The sequence below is a fragment of the Phodopus roborovskii genome, unplaced genomic scaffold (assembly GCF_943737965.1).
Source record: "Phodopus roborovskii unplaced genomic scaffold, PHOROB, whole genome shotgun sequence".
NCBI classification, from domain to species: Eukaryota; Metazoa; Chordata; class Mammalia; order Rodentia; family Cricetidae; genus Phodopus; species Phodopus roborovskii.
Window position 1 is genome coordinate 8,683,661 of NW_026126434.1, and position 16,721 is coordinate 8,700,381.

The window sequence follows — 16,721 nt, forward strand, 5'->3', positions numbered from 1 at the left end:
GAAGGTAATGATGACAGTGGTAATGAAGGAACAGGCCCATGGATCAGGTGTAGGACTGAGCTGGTGTTCCTATGTCCAGTGTGTCCCTGCAATCCTCCCTTCTACCCAGTAAATGAGCTTCCCTTACTCCCGAAAGTGAATGGAATGGGGCCAGAGTCAGGCTGTCTGTCCCATTAGAACCTCTGTAGACCCCATAAGCCTTGGTGGGGTTCCCTTCCTCCTTCAGTTTCCTGGGTCCCTAGTACCCAGGGCTCTCCATCTTTGAGGCAAGAGATGCCTATGGAGCAGGGTAATTTATAGACAGGCAGACACACACACAGAGAGTCAGAGACAAGACACGGAGACAGAGCAACCAAGACCCACGGCTGCATAACGCAAACATGGGCTTTCCAGTCAATACGTTGACTGGGCCTCTACAAACACAAATGAAGGGAAGTGGCTCTGGGTCTCAGCTACATCTGTCTGCTGCTAACTGCTAGCTAGAAAGCCCCAGAGCCCTTAAATATCTACCTTTTACCTCCTTCTTCCAGACCCAGAGAAGGGAAGGAGGTGACCCAAAGCCAGAAAGCAGAGGATAAGAAGATCCAGTTTTAATAAGTTCAAGGCCAGGAGGTACTAGGCCCCCAAGTCCTGATGTTCCACACCTTCCTTCTCTTTCTGAGCATCACAACAGTGTGAGTGGTCACTACATGCTAGGTACCTCATAGAAGTCTTTCTTACTGGACAACAACTCACACAACCTACCATCCCTATCTCACAGATGAAGGAACTGAGGCAGGGCAGTTAGGTAAGCCAATAAATGACATCCTGGGGCCCAGTGGGCACTAAGTGAGCCTCCTCAAGAATCCTAATTTGTCATACTAGGCCCCCTACCTGGCAGCTAAGGCCCTACTTAGGGACTAACCTCTGCAGAGGAGGTGTCAGAGGAGAAACCCCAATGAACACTGGGGCTTGAGGACCACAGCAGCAAGTAGGGAGCTCTTCCCTAAACCCCAACAGGTTCCCACTGCCACTTGCTAGGCTCCATCCAATTCCAAGAGCAGTCATGTAAGAAATCTTTTCATCTCAATGCCCTACTACAGGTTCTACTATGAGCCATCAGCACCAGGGGCATCATCCTCAAGGATCCCCTGAAACTTGGATGGGGGAGTGATCATCACCATCTTTAGGAAGCCTCCAGGCTTTGAGACTTTTTCTGCTGTGCTCTCCTCTGTTTCCTTCCTACAGCATCAAAGACTCTTAGGAGCCACTTAGCATTTCTGGAATGGACATCAAGGTTCCCCTATGCACAGTGACCTCTTTGGGAGTCAGGGTTTAGGGTCTCTGTGAGTGATCTGGGCCCAGTCCTGCCTCTTCAGCCTCCCAAGAGAGCACCCACCTCCCAAATGGGGTGCTCACAGGCATACCCAGAAAGGAGTTTTGTAAATTACAAAGTGCCACACACACAGGTTGAGGTATGAGTTTCCTGTCACCAAGTATCACATCTCATCTGAGAGTTAGAATGGTGGCAGTCCTCAGCATGGACACAAACAGGAAGGATGAGAGCCCTCCACAGCCCTCCTATGACCAAGGTAGTAGGGGCAATGGGGAGAGCACAGTGTGCCTGGCTGCCTATGCCCAAGCCCGGCCACACCTGCCCAAATGCTGAGAGACGCCCCCCCCCCCATGCAAGCTCCACAAGCTCCTTCCCCAGAAAACTTCAGAGACCTCCCTGGGAGAGATGAGCTGCAGGAGCCACAGCCAGGTGGGAGGGCAAACCATCAAATCATAGGCCACCCCAACTCCCTCAATAATGTTCTGCGTGAACTGGGGCTGGAGGAGGAAGAGGCAGAGCAGGGCTCTAGACTCCAACCACCTGGACCAGGAGTCCTGCCCCTAGGCTATCTAAGATAATTGTCTTGATCCCTCTAGGCTAGACCCTGCACATAGCAGGGTGCAAGACGGTACTAGGTCTTCTAGGGCTGCAGGGAAAAAATGGCAGGTCCAGTCCTGAAGAGGAATCCCCAACACATAATAGATGGAGCTTCCCAGACTTTTCATGACTCATGGTCCCTACATTACACACACCTATTTATACCCAAACAAAATGCAACCACGCCCATATGACATTGTGCCCCACACACACATGCTCAAACATCCACACACAGATGCACACACCACACCCTCCTATACAAAAGGTGGAAACCACAGCACACGCTGGTCCTCCTGCACACTTCACCTACACACACACACACACACACACACACACACCACACCAAAGAAGAGCGATGTGACACTCACCTTCCCCTCCCCACTCCTAAACACGGTTCCACATGCCACCTTCCCACTACACATTCTCACAAACACTCCTCAGCGCACAATCTCACACCCACAGGCCCACCATGCTGGAGCTAGGGAAGTTGCGATGTGCTAGGGGCAGTTTAGAGGAGCTGAGAAAGAGGGGCGTTAGAAAGGAGAGGAACACAGTGCTCCATGGTTAAGTCGCACCTTTGAGCTCCCAGACTGGGCAGACCCTGGCCAATTTCGATTGGCTGCGGAGAAAGGTACTAAATGGACACACAGAACAGGAGGGCTTTCGGTGCAGTGTGGTAGGTACTTAGCAACACCAGGTGACTGTACAGAATCCAACCCTCCAAGCCTCGGAGAGGCTAATCAGGCGGCTTTGTAGAAAAGGGGACAAATAGGAGCTCTCCCAGCAGCCAGGAGCTTTGGGAGGGAAAAGGAAACAAAAGGCGGGAGGGGGTAGGCAGCTGATTTATGCACTTCAGCAAATGTTTTCCCTGCCATTAGCCTCGGGAAGACCAGGAGCCAGAGGAAGGGTGCGCGTGGGGGGTGGGGACCTGTGGCTTAAGGAGCTCAGCCTGGGCTTGTCTGCCCGCCGGCTGCAGCGGAGTTCTCAGTCTCCAGATCCTACGATCCAGATTGGCCTGTCAACTAACTCTGCGAACAGCCAGCAGTTGGCTTCTGAGTGACGGTCTTCGCCCAAAAGACCAAGCGGGGGAGGGGGGGGCGCTCACTTGTTGCCCTAGTTCAACAAAATTGCCCAGGTCGAGGGGAAAATCCTCCAGGCTCCGTACCATTACAGGCTCCAAAAGGGCAGGAGGTGGCGCTCCAGCCCAGACTTCAGGATCCAGTTAATCCGGAGGGGAGCAGGGTTCCCTGTGTCTTAGGACACATGCTTCTCTCTGAATGATTCTCATTATGGCACTTTAAATTCCCTTTATAAGAGAGGGAAAAAGCACAGCCCGCACTTGTTTGGGTTCATTCTGCCTTCACAGCTTTAATGACTCCATTTGTGGGAGCTGTTTAGGAAGCTGGTGGAGAGGCGTTGGAGAAGGATGCCAGTAGGAAGCGCCAGCTCAGGCCTGGCAGCAGCCATTCCCCTCCCTCCCCCCTGGGGGCCATCTGCCTAGGAAGCAGTTTCTCTTTGCCCTTTCCTGCAGACCTCAGAGCTCCAATTTGTCTCCTTTCTACCCCAGGACACTACTGTGGGCAGCTAGCCCTGGGGAAAGACTCAGCACTGTTCACTTAGAATCACCATCCTTGCTGTCCTAGCACCTGGGATGGGAAGGCTACAGATCACCCTGCTTGTCCCCCAAGGTCCAAGGCAGCCCATAGCCACCCTATGTTGTGGGCCCAAATCTCATCCTAGCCCCGATGGACAGGAATGGCACCATAGTACTTTTCACCTAAAGATTCCATAGCCGGCCGAAGAAACAGGGTTCCTGGAAGTGTCCCCAACTCCACAAATGAATGTGGCCTTCTACAAGGCTGCCATTTGACCCTGTAGACTAAGGAGCTCAGCTGATGACATGTTTTGCTAAAACCACTATCTGCCATTGGTGTCATTTGTGAGCAGCTACCTAGTTTTGAGGTCTCATTCCTGACCCTTGTCTGGCTGTGTTCTGTTGAGTAGGGTTCATGCTCCCCAAACAACTCTCTTTCTCATTCCTGCTCCAAGTCCAACCTAATTCAACTGTCAAAGTGATCCAACTTTGGTGGGGCCTCAGTTCCATCCCGAATCCAGGGAAACTGTCCAGCCTGTGTGAGCATGGAGATGTGAGGGAGTTGAAGCAGGCCCTTGAGCTCTGAGTTCAAACCCTGATTCTACTGAGCTCCACCATGACCTTGGGCAACTGCTAGGTCCTACGGAATTCCCCATTGTGTAGGGGAGGGGTGGACCAGAGCAGGGAGATTACAGGAGAAATTCCTCCCCTGCAGTGGTACATCCACTTTAATGAGAAAGCCCATTAAGACACTTGATTTTTCCATTTGTTTAAGCAAGATGGGTGCTTGCTGTGGTGGGAAGGGAGAAAGCAGAGCTACACAAGCAGCAGCAGCAGCACAGACACTAAGAAAACTTCCACTTAATTGCTCCTATAAAAGACTGATCTAGCTCTAGCTCTCTGGCTCCTCTCTGCTCCTTCTCAACCATCCCAGCCAGAAGCCTGGGAAAGGCTGGATGGGTGGGGTGGGGAGGGGTGGGGTAGTGGGAGCCTCCTAGGGCCAGCCAGTGCTTTTGAAGTCACCTCTCCCAGCCAGTCACCTGCTGGCTGGCATCTTCCCAAGGGCCTGAGGTTCTAGGGATCTGGTTTTGATTCTTCTATTATCAAACTTGATGCTTAAAAAAATTCTCTGTGCCCTCAAGGGGTCGACTGCAATACTCTCAGGAGGGAAGTGGAGTTGGGTGGGGGAAAGTGCTTGTTACTTTGGAGCCATCTCTGTAATCTCTCTTGCCTCAGCAATAGACATCTCATCACAGCCAGGTGTGTGGAAAGACAGTCCCCTGTAGTTGAAGTTGGTCTAGCTAACATAAAAGAGGCCAGCATAGTAGTCCAAAATTAGTGTGAAGACAAGGTGTGTGGAAAGTCTACGTTCTGGCCTTGCTTTTCCTCATCAGTGAAATGGGTTCAGGAGGAAGACAGGAAAACCCAAAGAGCCTTCTGGCAGAAAGATGCCAGATGTGGCATTGGGAAACTGGACTGTGTGAGAGGAGGAGGCGTGTGCTCCCTCCAGAAGGTTGGTTCCTAAGGGCAGCACATTCAGGGCAAAGGAAGGCTGCAGGCGGACCCCAGCAGCTGGCCCTTCTCCAGGCTGGTGGGCAGGAGGCCCCTGCCTTGCTAAGTAATGAGCACAATTCCAACACCGCTTCTGCTGGCTCGTAAGAAATCAAAGCTGGGTATTAGAGGCCATTTCTGACTGGGCACCATCCGTGCCCAAATCCATCAAAGCCCTGGGCCTGGGGTTTCTTCCGGGGAAGCCGGGGCTGAATGCTTTGTTAAGCAGGAAAAGCAGGCCATCTCCAGCATTCCTGACCCAGCCCACCTACCCAGAGAACTCCATGCCCACCAGTCCCATTTTCCTCCAAATGGAACACCCAACCTCACTAACCTCGGTATCTTTTCCCAATCCCATTACCCTATTGATAAATATACATGCAGTCTGACCCATGTGCCATTTCAAGAGACTTCATTCTATCCTTCAATCACCCCAAAGTGCCTTAAACAGAAACTAAAATCCAATCCAGCACCTCCCACATCTAACTGCACCCTTTAAAACAAGGCTGATCATTTAGCTTGCCTCCACCCTTCCCCATCATTACCTCCAACTTCAAAACACTGCTTTAAATATCCGAGTCTGTCCAAATCATAATTAACTTGGATCAAATGATTGAGTGTTGTAACTTTACAGCACAAGGCTTGAGGAAAAATAAGAAGTGGGGGGATGTGCTGAAAGCAAGCTTTGGCCGTGGGAATCATTAATTCCAGAGGAGGGACCTTTAGCTCTTTAAGAAAGAGAGGTGGGGAGGAGGTGAGAGCGGATGTCAGCATTCCTGAGGAAGGTGGGACGGGGAGAGCAGAAAGTGCTAGTTTCCTTGCCCTATTCTAAGCTTTTGCTTAGAGAGGCCTTTGTACAGGATGCCCCTCCATGCCCCCCACTCAACTTCAGAAATCAAGGCATCCTGCCGGCAGTTCACCTTGCTTGGGTATCAGAGAAGCTAGCGCTAGTGTGTACTTTTCCTTCCCAGGAAGACGCAGCCCGCTTTGCAACGCCCAGCAGAGCTACTACAGTGCAAGATACTTCCACGTTCGCGGGAGAGGAGGATTAGGGACTTCACAAACTTAGGAGTCCACCAAACCCTCTTAGGGCATCTTGCTGCGTCCAGGTGCGGTGCAGAGGCGAGCAAACCTGGTTTATTCCCGAACAGTGAGACTGCCAATAAATAACCCACTTAAAATTGGGAAAGTCGGCAGGGGACATTATGTCCCTCCACTCTCTACCAACGCTCACCCAGAAACAATCCACCAACCACGAAACCCTACCAAACCCGCCGACGCCGCACCTCCGGAGAGTAGGATGTGCAGGACTGGGCCCCTCCCCCTTCAACAGCTAAAGCCTTCGGGCCTCCGCTCCCCAAAGGCGGAGGGGAACAAGCGCTTCCAGGGCTCCGCAGTCTCCTGCTCTCTCCCTCTGACCCGCAGAATGCTGCGCGTGCTGCCCGTGAGAGCCGGCGGGAGCCGGGATTCAGACTTAAGTTGCAGGCGAATGACACAGAACACCCATTCGGCTCAGGTAGCGACAGTTTTTCGGTGGCAATCGGGGGTCACTTGGAAGTGAATCAGACCCCATTCCATGGGCAAGCAACTATCCCTTACAGACAGGAGCAGGGAGCTTCGGGCTTACGTGGCACCCCAGGTAGCAACGCGTCGCCCCCTCTCCCGAGCACCAAAGCTGCCTTTTAACTTGGGCGCGCCCACCGCGTTCCCGGAGCGAAGCGACTCCCCAAGAACCACCCAAACTTGCAATTGGACGCTGGAACCCGCCAGGTCCGCATCCTCGCTCTTACCTGCTAGGCTCAGTGTCGGGTCCCAGCAGAAAAGCAGCGCCAGTAGCAGCGGGCCCCGCGTCCCGCTCCGGGCCCTCATGCTCCTGTTGCCCGGCCCGGGCGCCTCTCCCTCGGGGCTCTTTCCCGGGCCCCAGCCTCGCCGCCTTCGCCGCCGCCTCGCCGTCCTCGCAGGCCCCCGGCAGCGCCAGCCCGTGCCCTCCGTGAGCGCAGCGGCAGCCACGCTGCGCCGGGAAGCCGCCCGGCTGTTCGGAGCGCTCCGGGAATCGGACGCCGCTGGGGATCCCGGCGCCGGTGCGCCCTTTCCGCGATCCCCCGCTGCGAGTGCCGTCCGCTCCCTGCTCCGAAGTTGCGCGCTCCCAGCAGAGTGAGCTCAGCGGCGCTCGCAGCGGCCGCGTCGCAAAGTCTGTCCGAGTCGGGTGCGCGTTCCTCTCCGCGCCCGGGCACTCCCCGCGGCTCGGCTCCTTGGCCCTCCCAGCCGCCCGCCACAATGCCCAGCGCCGCCGCGCGCTCGCCCTAGAGTCAGCGGGCCGGGGCGGGGCCTCACGCGCTTTGGGGCGGGGCATAGAGGGCGGGGCGTGGCCATGGGGCCCTACGAGGGGGTACCCCTCTGCTGTGAAGGCGTGGCCGAGTTGGGGCCCATTAGAGGGGACCCTCGAAGAACGTAGGTTCCAGAGCACCGAGAAACCAGTACACTAAGAAGCAGAGTCCACCGAATCTTCTTGCCAACAATAAAGAAAATAAACTTTCATACCCTTCTTAGCTTGGGTATAAGTCAGCTTTCGCTTTTGATTCTATCTCAAAAAGGGGTAGAGGGTTCTAAGAAAAATCTCAAACACCCTAATCCTGGTGGAACCGGGGATGTAGGTGGGGAGTTAAGGTTGTGGGCATGAGTTAGGATCATGATTGGTTCTATTTGTCTGCATGACCTCGGACAGAACTGTTTACATGGGATCCGGAAAGATGGCTCACCCGGGGATGCGGTGAACCAGCCAAGTGATAAAGGGAGTGTGTGGGTAGGGACTTGCTGCTGCCTTTGGCTCAGTGTAAACTTGGCTCTGCTCCTTATGCTTGTGACCTTGAAGGAGCTGCTTAGTTGGTTCCATCGCTGTCATCTGTGAAATGGAGAATAACATTAACTGTCTCATAACGGAAGGAGGAACAGAATGTAAGAAATAAAAGTGGGGGTATAAATGGTGACCTCTGTTTCCAAAATTATTTTTTGATTTGTTTTGTTTGTTTTTTGTTTTGTTTTTCCAGACAGGAAAACCTTTGGAGGCTGTCCTGGAACTAGCTCTTTGTAGACCAGACTGGTCTTGAACTCACAGAGATCAGCCTGCCTGTGCCTCCCTCTACTGGGATTAAAAGCTCATAGCACCACCGCTAGGCTCTTCCCAAAATGTTTGTGTGAAGTCTTGATCACCCAAAGGTAGCCAGATGAGGCTTGGAGCATGTCTGTACATCAGCTGACATGAACAGCTTTTCAGTTTGGCAGTCCATGAATGCGTATCATTTCAGTTAATCCCACGACTCTCTAGAGTAAGTACCATAGGTACTCATTTTATAGAGGAGAGAACTGAGACATAGAGATGTAAAGAGATTTGTCCAAAATGACACAGCTTTGAGTGAGAAGTGAAAGGAATAGGGGAGATGAGATTGAAAAAGGCTCATAGCTGAGCGTGGTGGATAGCACGTTTAATCCCAGCCTGCAGAAGCAGGAGGATCTCTGTGAGTTTCCAGGTCAGGGCTGCATAGTGAGACTTTGTCTCAAAGAAAGAGGATGGGAGGGAGAGAGGATCAGCTGACCACCCAAGCTTTTCCTTTTTGCAGGTCTGGAACAGTCCTCAAATATGGAGGCAGTGTACTCCTTCATACAGACAGCAGCCTGGGCAGGGGGGTAGGAGGTGTGTGGGGTGGTTGTGGTAAGGACATCCAAAGAGCCAAGTATTCCCAAGTTTTTCCTAGATTGGAGAAAAAGGAGTTTGGGAGGCATAGTTGTTGGCTAGAAGGTTAACAGTGTAAGAGCAGAGAAGCAAAAAGACCCATCCAAGCTGTGCCCCCCCCCCCGGGGGGGAATGAAAGCAGGACTTCTGGACACCCCTTCTCTCCCACCTCCACATACTGAAAACCAGAGCTCCATAGGGCACAGTGGATGTAAGCAACAGCCTACATCATGGCTGGCCACCCAGAGTTAGGAGGTGGAGTGAACTCCCAAGGCAGGACTTTGCTTTCTGCGGGCAAAGGTAAACGGGTTATTTTTAGCCTGGCCTGAAACAGCATGAGCAATGGTAGTGGCTGATCACACCCAGCCATCTCCACCCATTCCAGACCACAAACACACAGCCCTACACACCCCTGGACTGTTAGACATCCCTGCTAAAGAATACACAAGTCAATATACAACACAGACACACAGGTGCAAGATGACTTCTCCTGACACACCCTGTGTGTAAACAGACATCCACCTAGAAAAACACCCACAGACCAAAGCCCACGAGACTTAAAAACCCGATCACACCTCCAGGCACACACATAGACATCTAATTGGAAAGACAAACTGGTATTTGAGTATTTAAAAACTGCCAGGAAACACCATGGGGGCAAGGGTACCAAGACTCGCATCTCATGCTCAGAACCTAGACAACAGGGCACTGTACCTGAGAGCTCAGTAGACACTGTAGGTCATTCTGCCTCCAAGGGATATTAGAGACTTTAAAAGTTTCTAATTCGTCCTGGGCAGAGAGGGGGTAAGGGATAATAAGCATTTTCTTCCCTTCTTCCCAGCCCTGTTCTATCCTTCAGTCTGAATCTCTCTCTACTTTAAAAAAGCAAAATCACTTTATTCTAATTCACAAATAAAAGCATCACATAGCTGGTGTAACCCTTGTCCAGCTGGTTCCATACTCTTTCCTCTCAGTGAACTTCTCTGTACTTAGAATGGCCATTCTGAGGCCATGGATCTTCTTTAGGGTTCTGCATGTGCACTGTCAACTACATTTTTTATTCACTTATCCACCCACCACAGAAAGAAAGGAAGGGAGGGAGGAAAGGAGGGAGAGAAACACAGAGAGAAACATGAGAGAGAGAGAGAGAGAGAAAGGAGAAAAAACCATGCAGAGTTAAAACCAGATAAACATTACATATATAATCTCTTTCATGACTCCCATGCACTTTTGGCTGCCTTTCCTCATCATCCAGTTTCTCCAATCTTAACATCTGCTCACAAAGGTTTGTCTCTCTGGTATTAGGGTCAGCCCTTTCAGGGAATCTCCCATAACTCCCCTGGGCCCTTCCTGTGTTAAACCTCAGGTAGGTGCCTTTCCCAGTCACCTTGAGTTAGGGGACCCTAACACCCTGCATCTATCTTAGGCAACCTCATCTTTGACCCTCAACTGGGAATGGCCACTTCCCTCCCATGTGCAAGGTAACACAGTTGTACAAAACTTTCCAGAAGTATCCCCAAACCCTGTGCCATGACACTTAGTCTGTGTGTGTGTGGGGGGGGGGGGGTTGCTGCTTCTAGTTGAGCAAGAACAAGGGCACTGGATTGCCAAAGTTGGCTTCTTTTGGTGGGGGAGAGGTTTAGAGACAGTGTTTATCTGTATAGTTTTAGAGCCTGTCCTGGAACTTGCTTTGTAGATCAGGCTGGCCTCGAACTCACAGAGATCCTCCTGCCTCTGTCTCCAGAGTGCTGGGATTAAAGGCATTCGACACCACTACCTCACAGCCTCTGTTTTCATTTATCATGACATCATCAATAATGTTTCCTGCACACAGTAAGATGCACTCTGCCAAGAGAGAGAGGTTATTGATCCAGGCCCACAATGGCTATGAGAAAGAGCCCCAAGGCTCTACCTCCATGTCTTGGAGGCCTGGGCAAGGGGCCTAGGGTCTGAGGCTGGGGGCAGGGCAGCCTTTGGGAGGGCACAACTGCTTTGAAAGACTGGGCCACTATTGAACCTTCCTGGAGGCTGCAGACGCTTCCAGGACCCCTCTCCTATCTTCCAAACAGAATAGCATGCAGCACTGGGAGGTGGGGTCAAGCTGATGGATATAGCTCAGACCACCCACTGTTCTTCTCACCTGCTGGGAGATGTCAGGGCCACTTAGTTGCCCTTTCTGGGCATCAGTGCCCTCCGTTGTAAAAGGGAAATAATCACCACTTCGCAGGACTAAAAGGAATGTACATACATCCTGTAATCTAGCTGAATAACAGCTACCTATTTCATTACAATTATGATTTGAAAGCCGCCTTCGGGGCTCCCTGCTAGAGTGGCTGGCAGCTTGTGCTTGGAGTTTCTAGCCCTGGGTATGCTTGCAAGTGCCACCAGGCGGCGCACTGCAGCCTCAGCCTCCTCAGCACCGCGGCAGGCTCTCGAAGAAAGGCAGAGCTTTGGAACTGTCTCCTGTCCACCCTTCTGGGACCCTCCCAGGAGGGATTTCTGTTCCCTGGGGGATGGGAGTTGGAGGTAGGCTTTCACAAGTATGGGTATGTGTGTTTTTGAGTGGAAAGATTTGAAAGTTAAGTTCAGACAGCCTCTCTTGATTAGTCTGGGACAGATGGTCCCCTAGACATTTGTAAGCCGCAGAAGGGAGGCATCTGTGATTAAGAAATCCTTCAGTTTGTAATATTAGCATAGCCAGTGCTGGTCCTGGCCTAAGTCTTTCACACCTTAACCACACACGTGATAGGTGCTGTTGGGGCCCCATTCACAGATAAAGGCAATAAGACCCAGATAGTAAGTTGACTAAGATCAAGGTGAGGGCTGTGGAAAGTCTCACCCAGTGGATCTCAAGCAGGAACTCCCCGTTTTAAAAACTGAGGTAAGGCCAGGCAGTGGTAGGACACAACTTTAATCCCAGCACTCTGAGGAGTTCAAGGGCAGCCTGGTTTACAGAGCAAGTTCCAGGACAACCGAGGCTACACGAGGCTACACAGAGAAACCCTGTCTTGAAGAAAGAAAACAACAACAAAACTGAGATGAGGGTGCCAAAGAGATTGTTAAGCCAGTAAAGTGCTTGCTACCAAACCAGGAAGGCCTGAGATCAGACCCAGAAGGCCCAGTAAAAAGCAGGGTGCAGTGGTTCCTGTAATCCCTGTGCTGAGAAGAAGGGCACTGGAGGGTTTCTGGACTCACTGTCCAGACAATCTACATAATAGATGATCTCCAGGTTCAAGGAGAGGTCCTTCTCTCAAAACATAAGGTGGGGAGTCATTAAGGAAGACACTAACTGTTGACCTCTGGCCACTACATGCATGCACACACATGTGTCCACACAGGAACACATATCCCACACCACACACACACACACACACACACACACATAAAAACACACATGGCTACTGAAATGACTCATCGGATAAATTCACTTACAGCTATACCGGATGACCTGAATTCACTCCCAGGAACCCACAGTGTGCAAACAAAACAGACTCCCAGAAGTTGTCCTTAGCTACTGTCTCTAATTTTCTTTTATGTTGAGATTGGGCCGCTTGTAGCCCAGGCTGGCCGTGAACTCTTGATCTTCCTGCCTTTACTGCCTAATTTCTGGGATTACAGGCCAGTGCCACCATGCTGGGCTTCAAATTCTCTTATTGTCAATTTATGAAAATAAATTTAATTTTAGTGAAGGTTTTGATTTGCAGAAAAATGTAAAGTACAATGCAGAATGTTTTCCCACACCCTTTAGGCATTCTCTTTGTCATGTCTAGCACATATATGGAATATTAGTGTCAAGTGATGAGCCCATGAGGGTGCACCATGATGGACTAGAGTGAACCCAAGTTACCTGGTTTATGTTGGGTCCCAGGCCAGGATCCATCCCATCATGACTCCTTAGGGCCCTGTTGGCTCTGGCAGTTTCTCAGCACCCCACCTTATTTCCAATGACCCTGACAACTAGGATTTGCCCACCTTGACATTCACAATCATCTCCAACAGCAGGGTCTGATCCCCCCCCCCCCCATCTACAGCACTTCAGTTCGTATAGTGGCCACTGGTTATGGGCAAGCATGCCTTGACATGACCTGGGTGGGGTAAAAAAGGAAGCTGTAAACATGGGAAAGGGATAAGGAAGAATTGCAGGCATTAAGTCACAGGGACAAAGGCCCTGAGGCAGAGAGGTGAAAGGTGAGGCATGTCAGGAAGTTTCACGACCAGACACTGGGGAAGGAAGAGACCAGAAGAGGCAGTCCCAGCCAGGGCTAACCCTGTGTGCTAGAGCTGAGATCCCATCATGGAGATAGTAGGAGTCACAGTTGCTGACTGACTGCAGAAGGCCTCCTGGGTGCTGTACCTGGAGGCATCTTCGGGTTGTGTGTCACAGTAGTGTAAGGAGGGGTGGATGGTGACAGAGGTGTTCACAGAGTGGTCTTAGAACAAGAGTATCTGTCCCAAGGCTACAGAGAGTACACAGTACAGGGGGTACAGAGAGGGAAATTGAAGTCTCTGGACTTTTGCCACAGGAGGAGAAATGGCAAGGTGATGAGGAGGAATGGCCTGGGGAGAAGTGGTGAACTGGAGTTCGGATGCTGTGAGTTCAAAGTTTCTGTGGACTCCCCAGCATACAACTGTGGGCATAGCACTGACCGGTGCGCTCAGAAGTGGCCATTACTTAAAAAAATAAGGACACTGGCTGATGCACACGTTGATCATTGCAGCCCTTATAGCTGGAAACACCATGAATTAGCTGTCAATAACTGTGAAAAGCAAGAGGAAGGAGCCATGATCATTCTCACTTTGAAAACAGAGAAATGAGACTTGGATGACCCCAGTTATCTGGGATGACTCTGCTTAGCCTAAGGACAGAGACAGGCTCAAAGCCAGGCAGCCGGTCCCAGAGGCCATGAAGCCAAGGGATATGGCACTCAGGATTCCTTGATCCCTGACACAATCTGAAGGGCTGTGGAAAACCCTATGTTCTTCTGTTGAGGCCATGCTTTCCTACTGGCCATCTAGGTTGTTTTTTTGAGGGAGACAGTAACTGTGAGCACAGTAAAATGGAAACTGAGGAGCTGGAAGACAGCTCAATGTCTAGGTGGAGTTTTCCTGTGCTAGCTACCCATTCCCAAATAACTGGCAGCCATTTCCTAAACAACTGACTCAGAGACTTAATATAAATTATAAATGCTTGGCCAATAGCTCAGGCTTGCTACTAACTAGCTCTTACAACTTAACCCATTTCTGCTAACCAGTATGCTGTCCCGAGGCTCATGGCTTTTACCTCATCCCATCATTCTCAGTCTGGCTTTTCTGTCTAACTTTAACCTGCTCAGCTATTGGCCTGGAGTCTTGTTTATTAAACCAATCATAGTGACATATATTCACACAGTGTACAGAAAGATTATTCCACAGTATCAATGGGTAAAGTGCTTGAGAGAAGAGCATGAGGAGCAGAACACATGTGCAGCTTGATGTGGTAGTCTACACCTGTAATCTCCGCTCTCCTGTAGAAATGCAGGCAGGAGAATTCATGGGAACTCAAGGGACATCTAGCCCACTGTGTGTATGTAACAGTGGACAACAAGGGACCCTGCCTCAAGCAAGCTGGGGGGGGGGTGGGTTTCCTCTAACTCTACACACACACACACACACACACACACACACACACACACACACACACAACACATACAGGGCCTCTGCCTCCCAAGTGCTGGGGTTAAAGGCATGAGTTAAGCCACTCACTATATCTGGTGAGAGAGAAACATTTTTATGTTCAGCAGTTAAGAGCACCTGACTGAGAAGACCCATTTTCAGATCCCAAAAGCAACATCAGGCAGCTCATGGCCGCACGTAACTCCAGTTCCAGGTGACCAGACACACTCTTCTGTCCGCCGTGGATCCATGTGGAGCATACACAAGTGAGCAGGCATATATATACTCACATTAATAAAAGTAAATCTTTCTTTTTTACATTAATAAAATAACTTTTTGAAAGGAAAGTAAAATTCCCAAAGGAAAAGGACTTATCTGAGGTCTCTGCTGGGGACAGACTGTGTTCTCTTGACTAGCTCATTCCACCAGCTTCTCCTAAGTTTGGAATAGGAGTTATGTATCCACAAGTTAGATAAAAGGAGGGAACACATGCTACCACCCTGCAAATTAAAAAAAGACAACAGCCCTTTTCTGCTTCCTCATAGTTGACTGTTGAGACATCACAATTTCAATGCATTCAGGTGAACAGTGAGATTCCTTATTTAATAAAAACATCTAGAATCATCTTAGTCTATATTTATCTTAAAACTATAAGAATACAGCTCTTGGCAATACAATCCTTTTGCTGTGCCAAATATGTTCAATTTCAGTATTGTTTATATGACGCCTCCAATATTGTTCATGCAATAATAGATGGTTTATCAAATTAAATACAGCATCTATCCTTTTCCAAGAGGGCAAGACAACATAAATAATTCACTCCATGAAGCTCGTATTAAAATCAACTTCCTGATTCTGTATGGTTTGCATTGAAGCAGAAGGGCAGCCGCCGAAGTTATAGCTGTCACCTAAACTGAAGGCAAGAGACAATTCGGAAGGGATTTGGAAGACAGACAGCATTCCCTGCCATGTTTCTTGCAGTCCTGAGTTTTTGGTACTGCTCTTGGTTCTCATGAAGACTGAGCCAGCACTGAAGATAAGGGGCTGTCATTTTCAGGACAGATGCCAGACTCGTCCTCTGGTGGGAACCCTTCGGAGCTGAGCTGATTCACATGCCCTTTCTGGAAGGGCAGGAGAAAGGAGGTCCTCCTGTGAGAATGGTCCCTGGGGATGTGCTGCTGGCAACCAGGGCCATTTTCCTTTCCACTTTGCTAAAACTGAGAAGCCTCACTACCAGAAGTAAACAGTTTAGTAAATGTAAGTGCATTTTAGAGAAGATGAATTATGTCAGAGAGGAGATGAGGGAGAGGGGGTGAGAGTAGGGTGAGTCACAGTGAGAGCCCCTCCTTTCTGAACTCCAGCCGTAATGAAGCCTACATCTATCATCAGCACTGGGATCTGTTCTCATTGGAAGTGAAGCACTCAATGCATCTGCTCAGTTTTGCTCATTTGCCACAAAATCTCTTCCACCCTGGTCTGTAAACTTGGCCCTGTTTAGCTTTCATCGGTGGTGGCTGTGGATGGGTTGTTGTGAAACCGGTCTTCTGGTTGGCATGTTTAAGCAGGATCACACTGTCGTCCTATGTGTCTGTTCAGAGATTTGTGTTCTCTCTGAGCATGTCTAAGATTTCCAGATTTTACTCATTTCTTTGAGTTGACAAGTTGTGTGACTATGATATTTCCAACGAGGGAAAAATTGAGGGGCAAATGAAGGGAGCTATAAAAAGTTTCGGGGGGGGGGGCTGCTGCCCAGTGTGGAAATTAAGACCTGGAAAGACAGGGCTGGAGAGGTGACTCAGTGGTTAAGAGCACTGGCTGCTCTTTCTAAGGATCCAGGTTCAATTCCTAGCACCTACATGGCAGCTCCAGTTTCTGGGAATCCACCGCCCTCTTCTGACCTCCACAGGTACCAGTCATGCACACGGTGCACACAAACACATGCAGACAAAACATCTGTACAAATAAAACAAAACAATCAGAAACAAACAAGAGACCTAGAGAGATACTGTTGAGTGTGGATGCTCACTGGGTCAGGGAACACTGAGGGTCAAAACAAGGGTCAAAAAACCATTACAACCAAGTTCTGTTCTCTCTGGTCAGGGCTGCCTCCTCTCTACGCCCCTACCCTCCCCCACCCCAATGCTATTGAGGTGTAACTTACACATGGGGAAATGCAGACCTTAAATTTGAAGTTTTTTGGGATCTGGACAAGCACTTAGGACTAGGAATCCAGTTAGAACAGGAACACCCCCACCCTTCCCAACCACACTCAAGGGCTCTAG

The 16,721-nt window shown here is 50.3% G+C and overlaps 1 protein-coding gene across 2 annotated transcripts in view; it reads right to left on the reverse strand.

The window, feature by feature from the left end:
- The window catches only part of Unc5b (unc-5 netrin receptor B), a 62,140-nt gene extending 54,895 nt beyond the window's left edge, over window positions 1-7,245 (reverse strand). For both annotated transcript variants that reach the window (XM_051186743.1, XM_051186741.1), the window contains exon 1: window positions 6,848-7,245. In XM_051186743.1, the coding sequence (XP_051042700.1) occupies window positions 6,848-6,926 (79 nt within the window). In that variant the 5' untranslated portion in view covers window positions 6,927-7,245. The remainder of the gene's footprint in view (window positions 1-6,847) is intronic.
- Window positions 7,246-16,721: the final 9,476 nt, after the last annotated feature.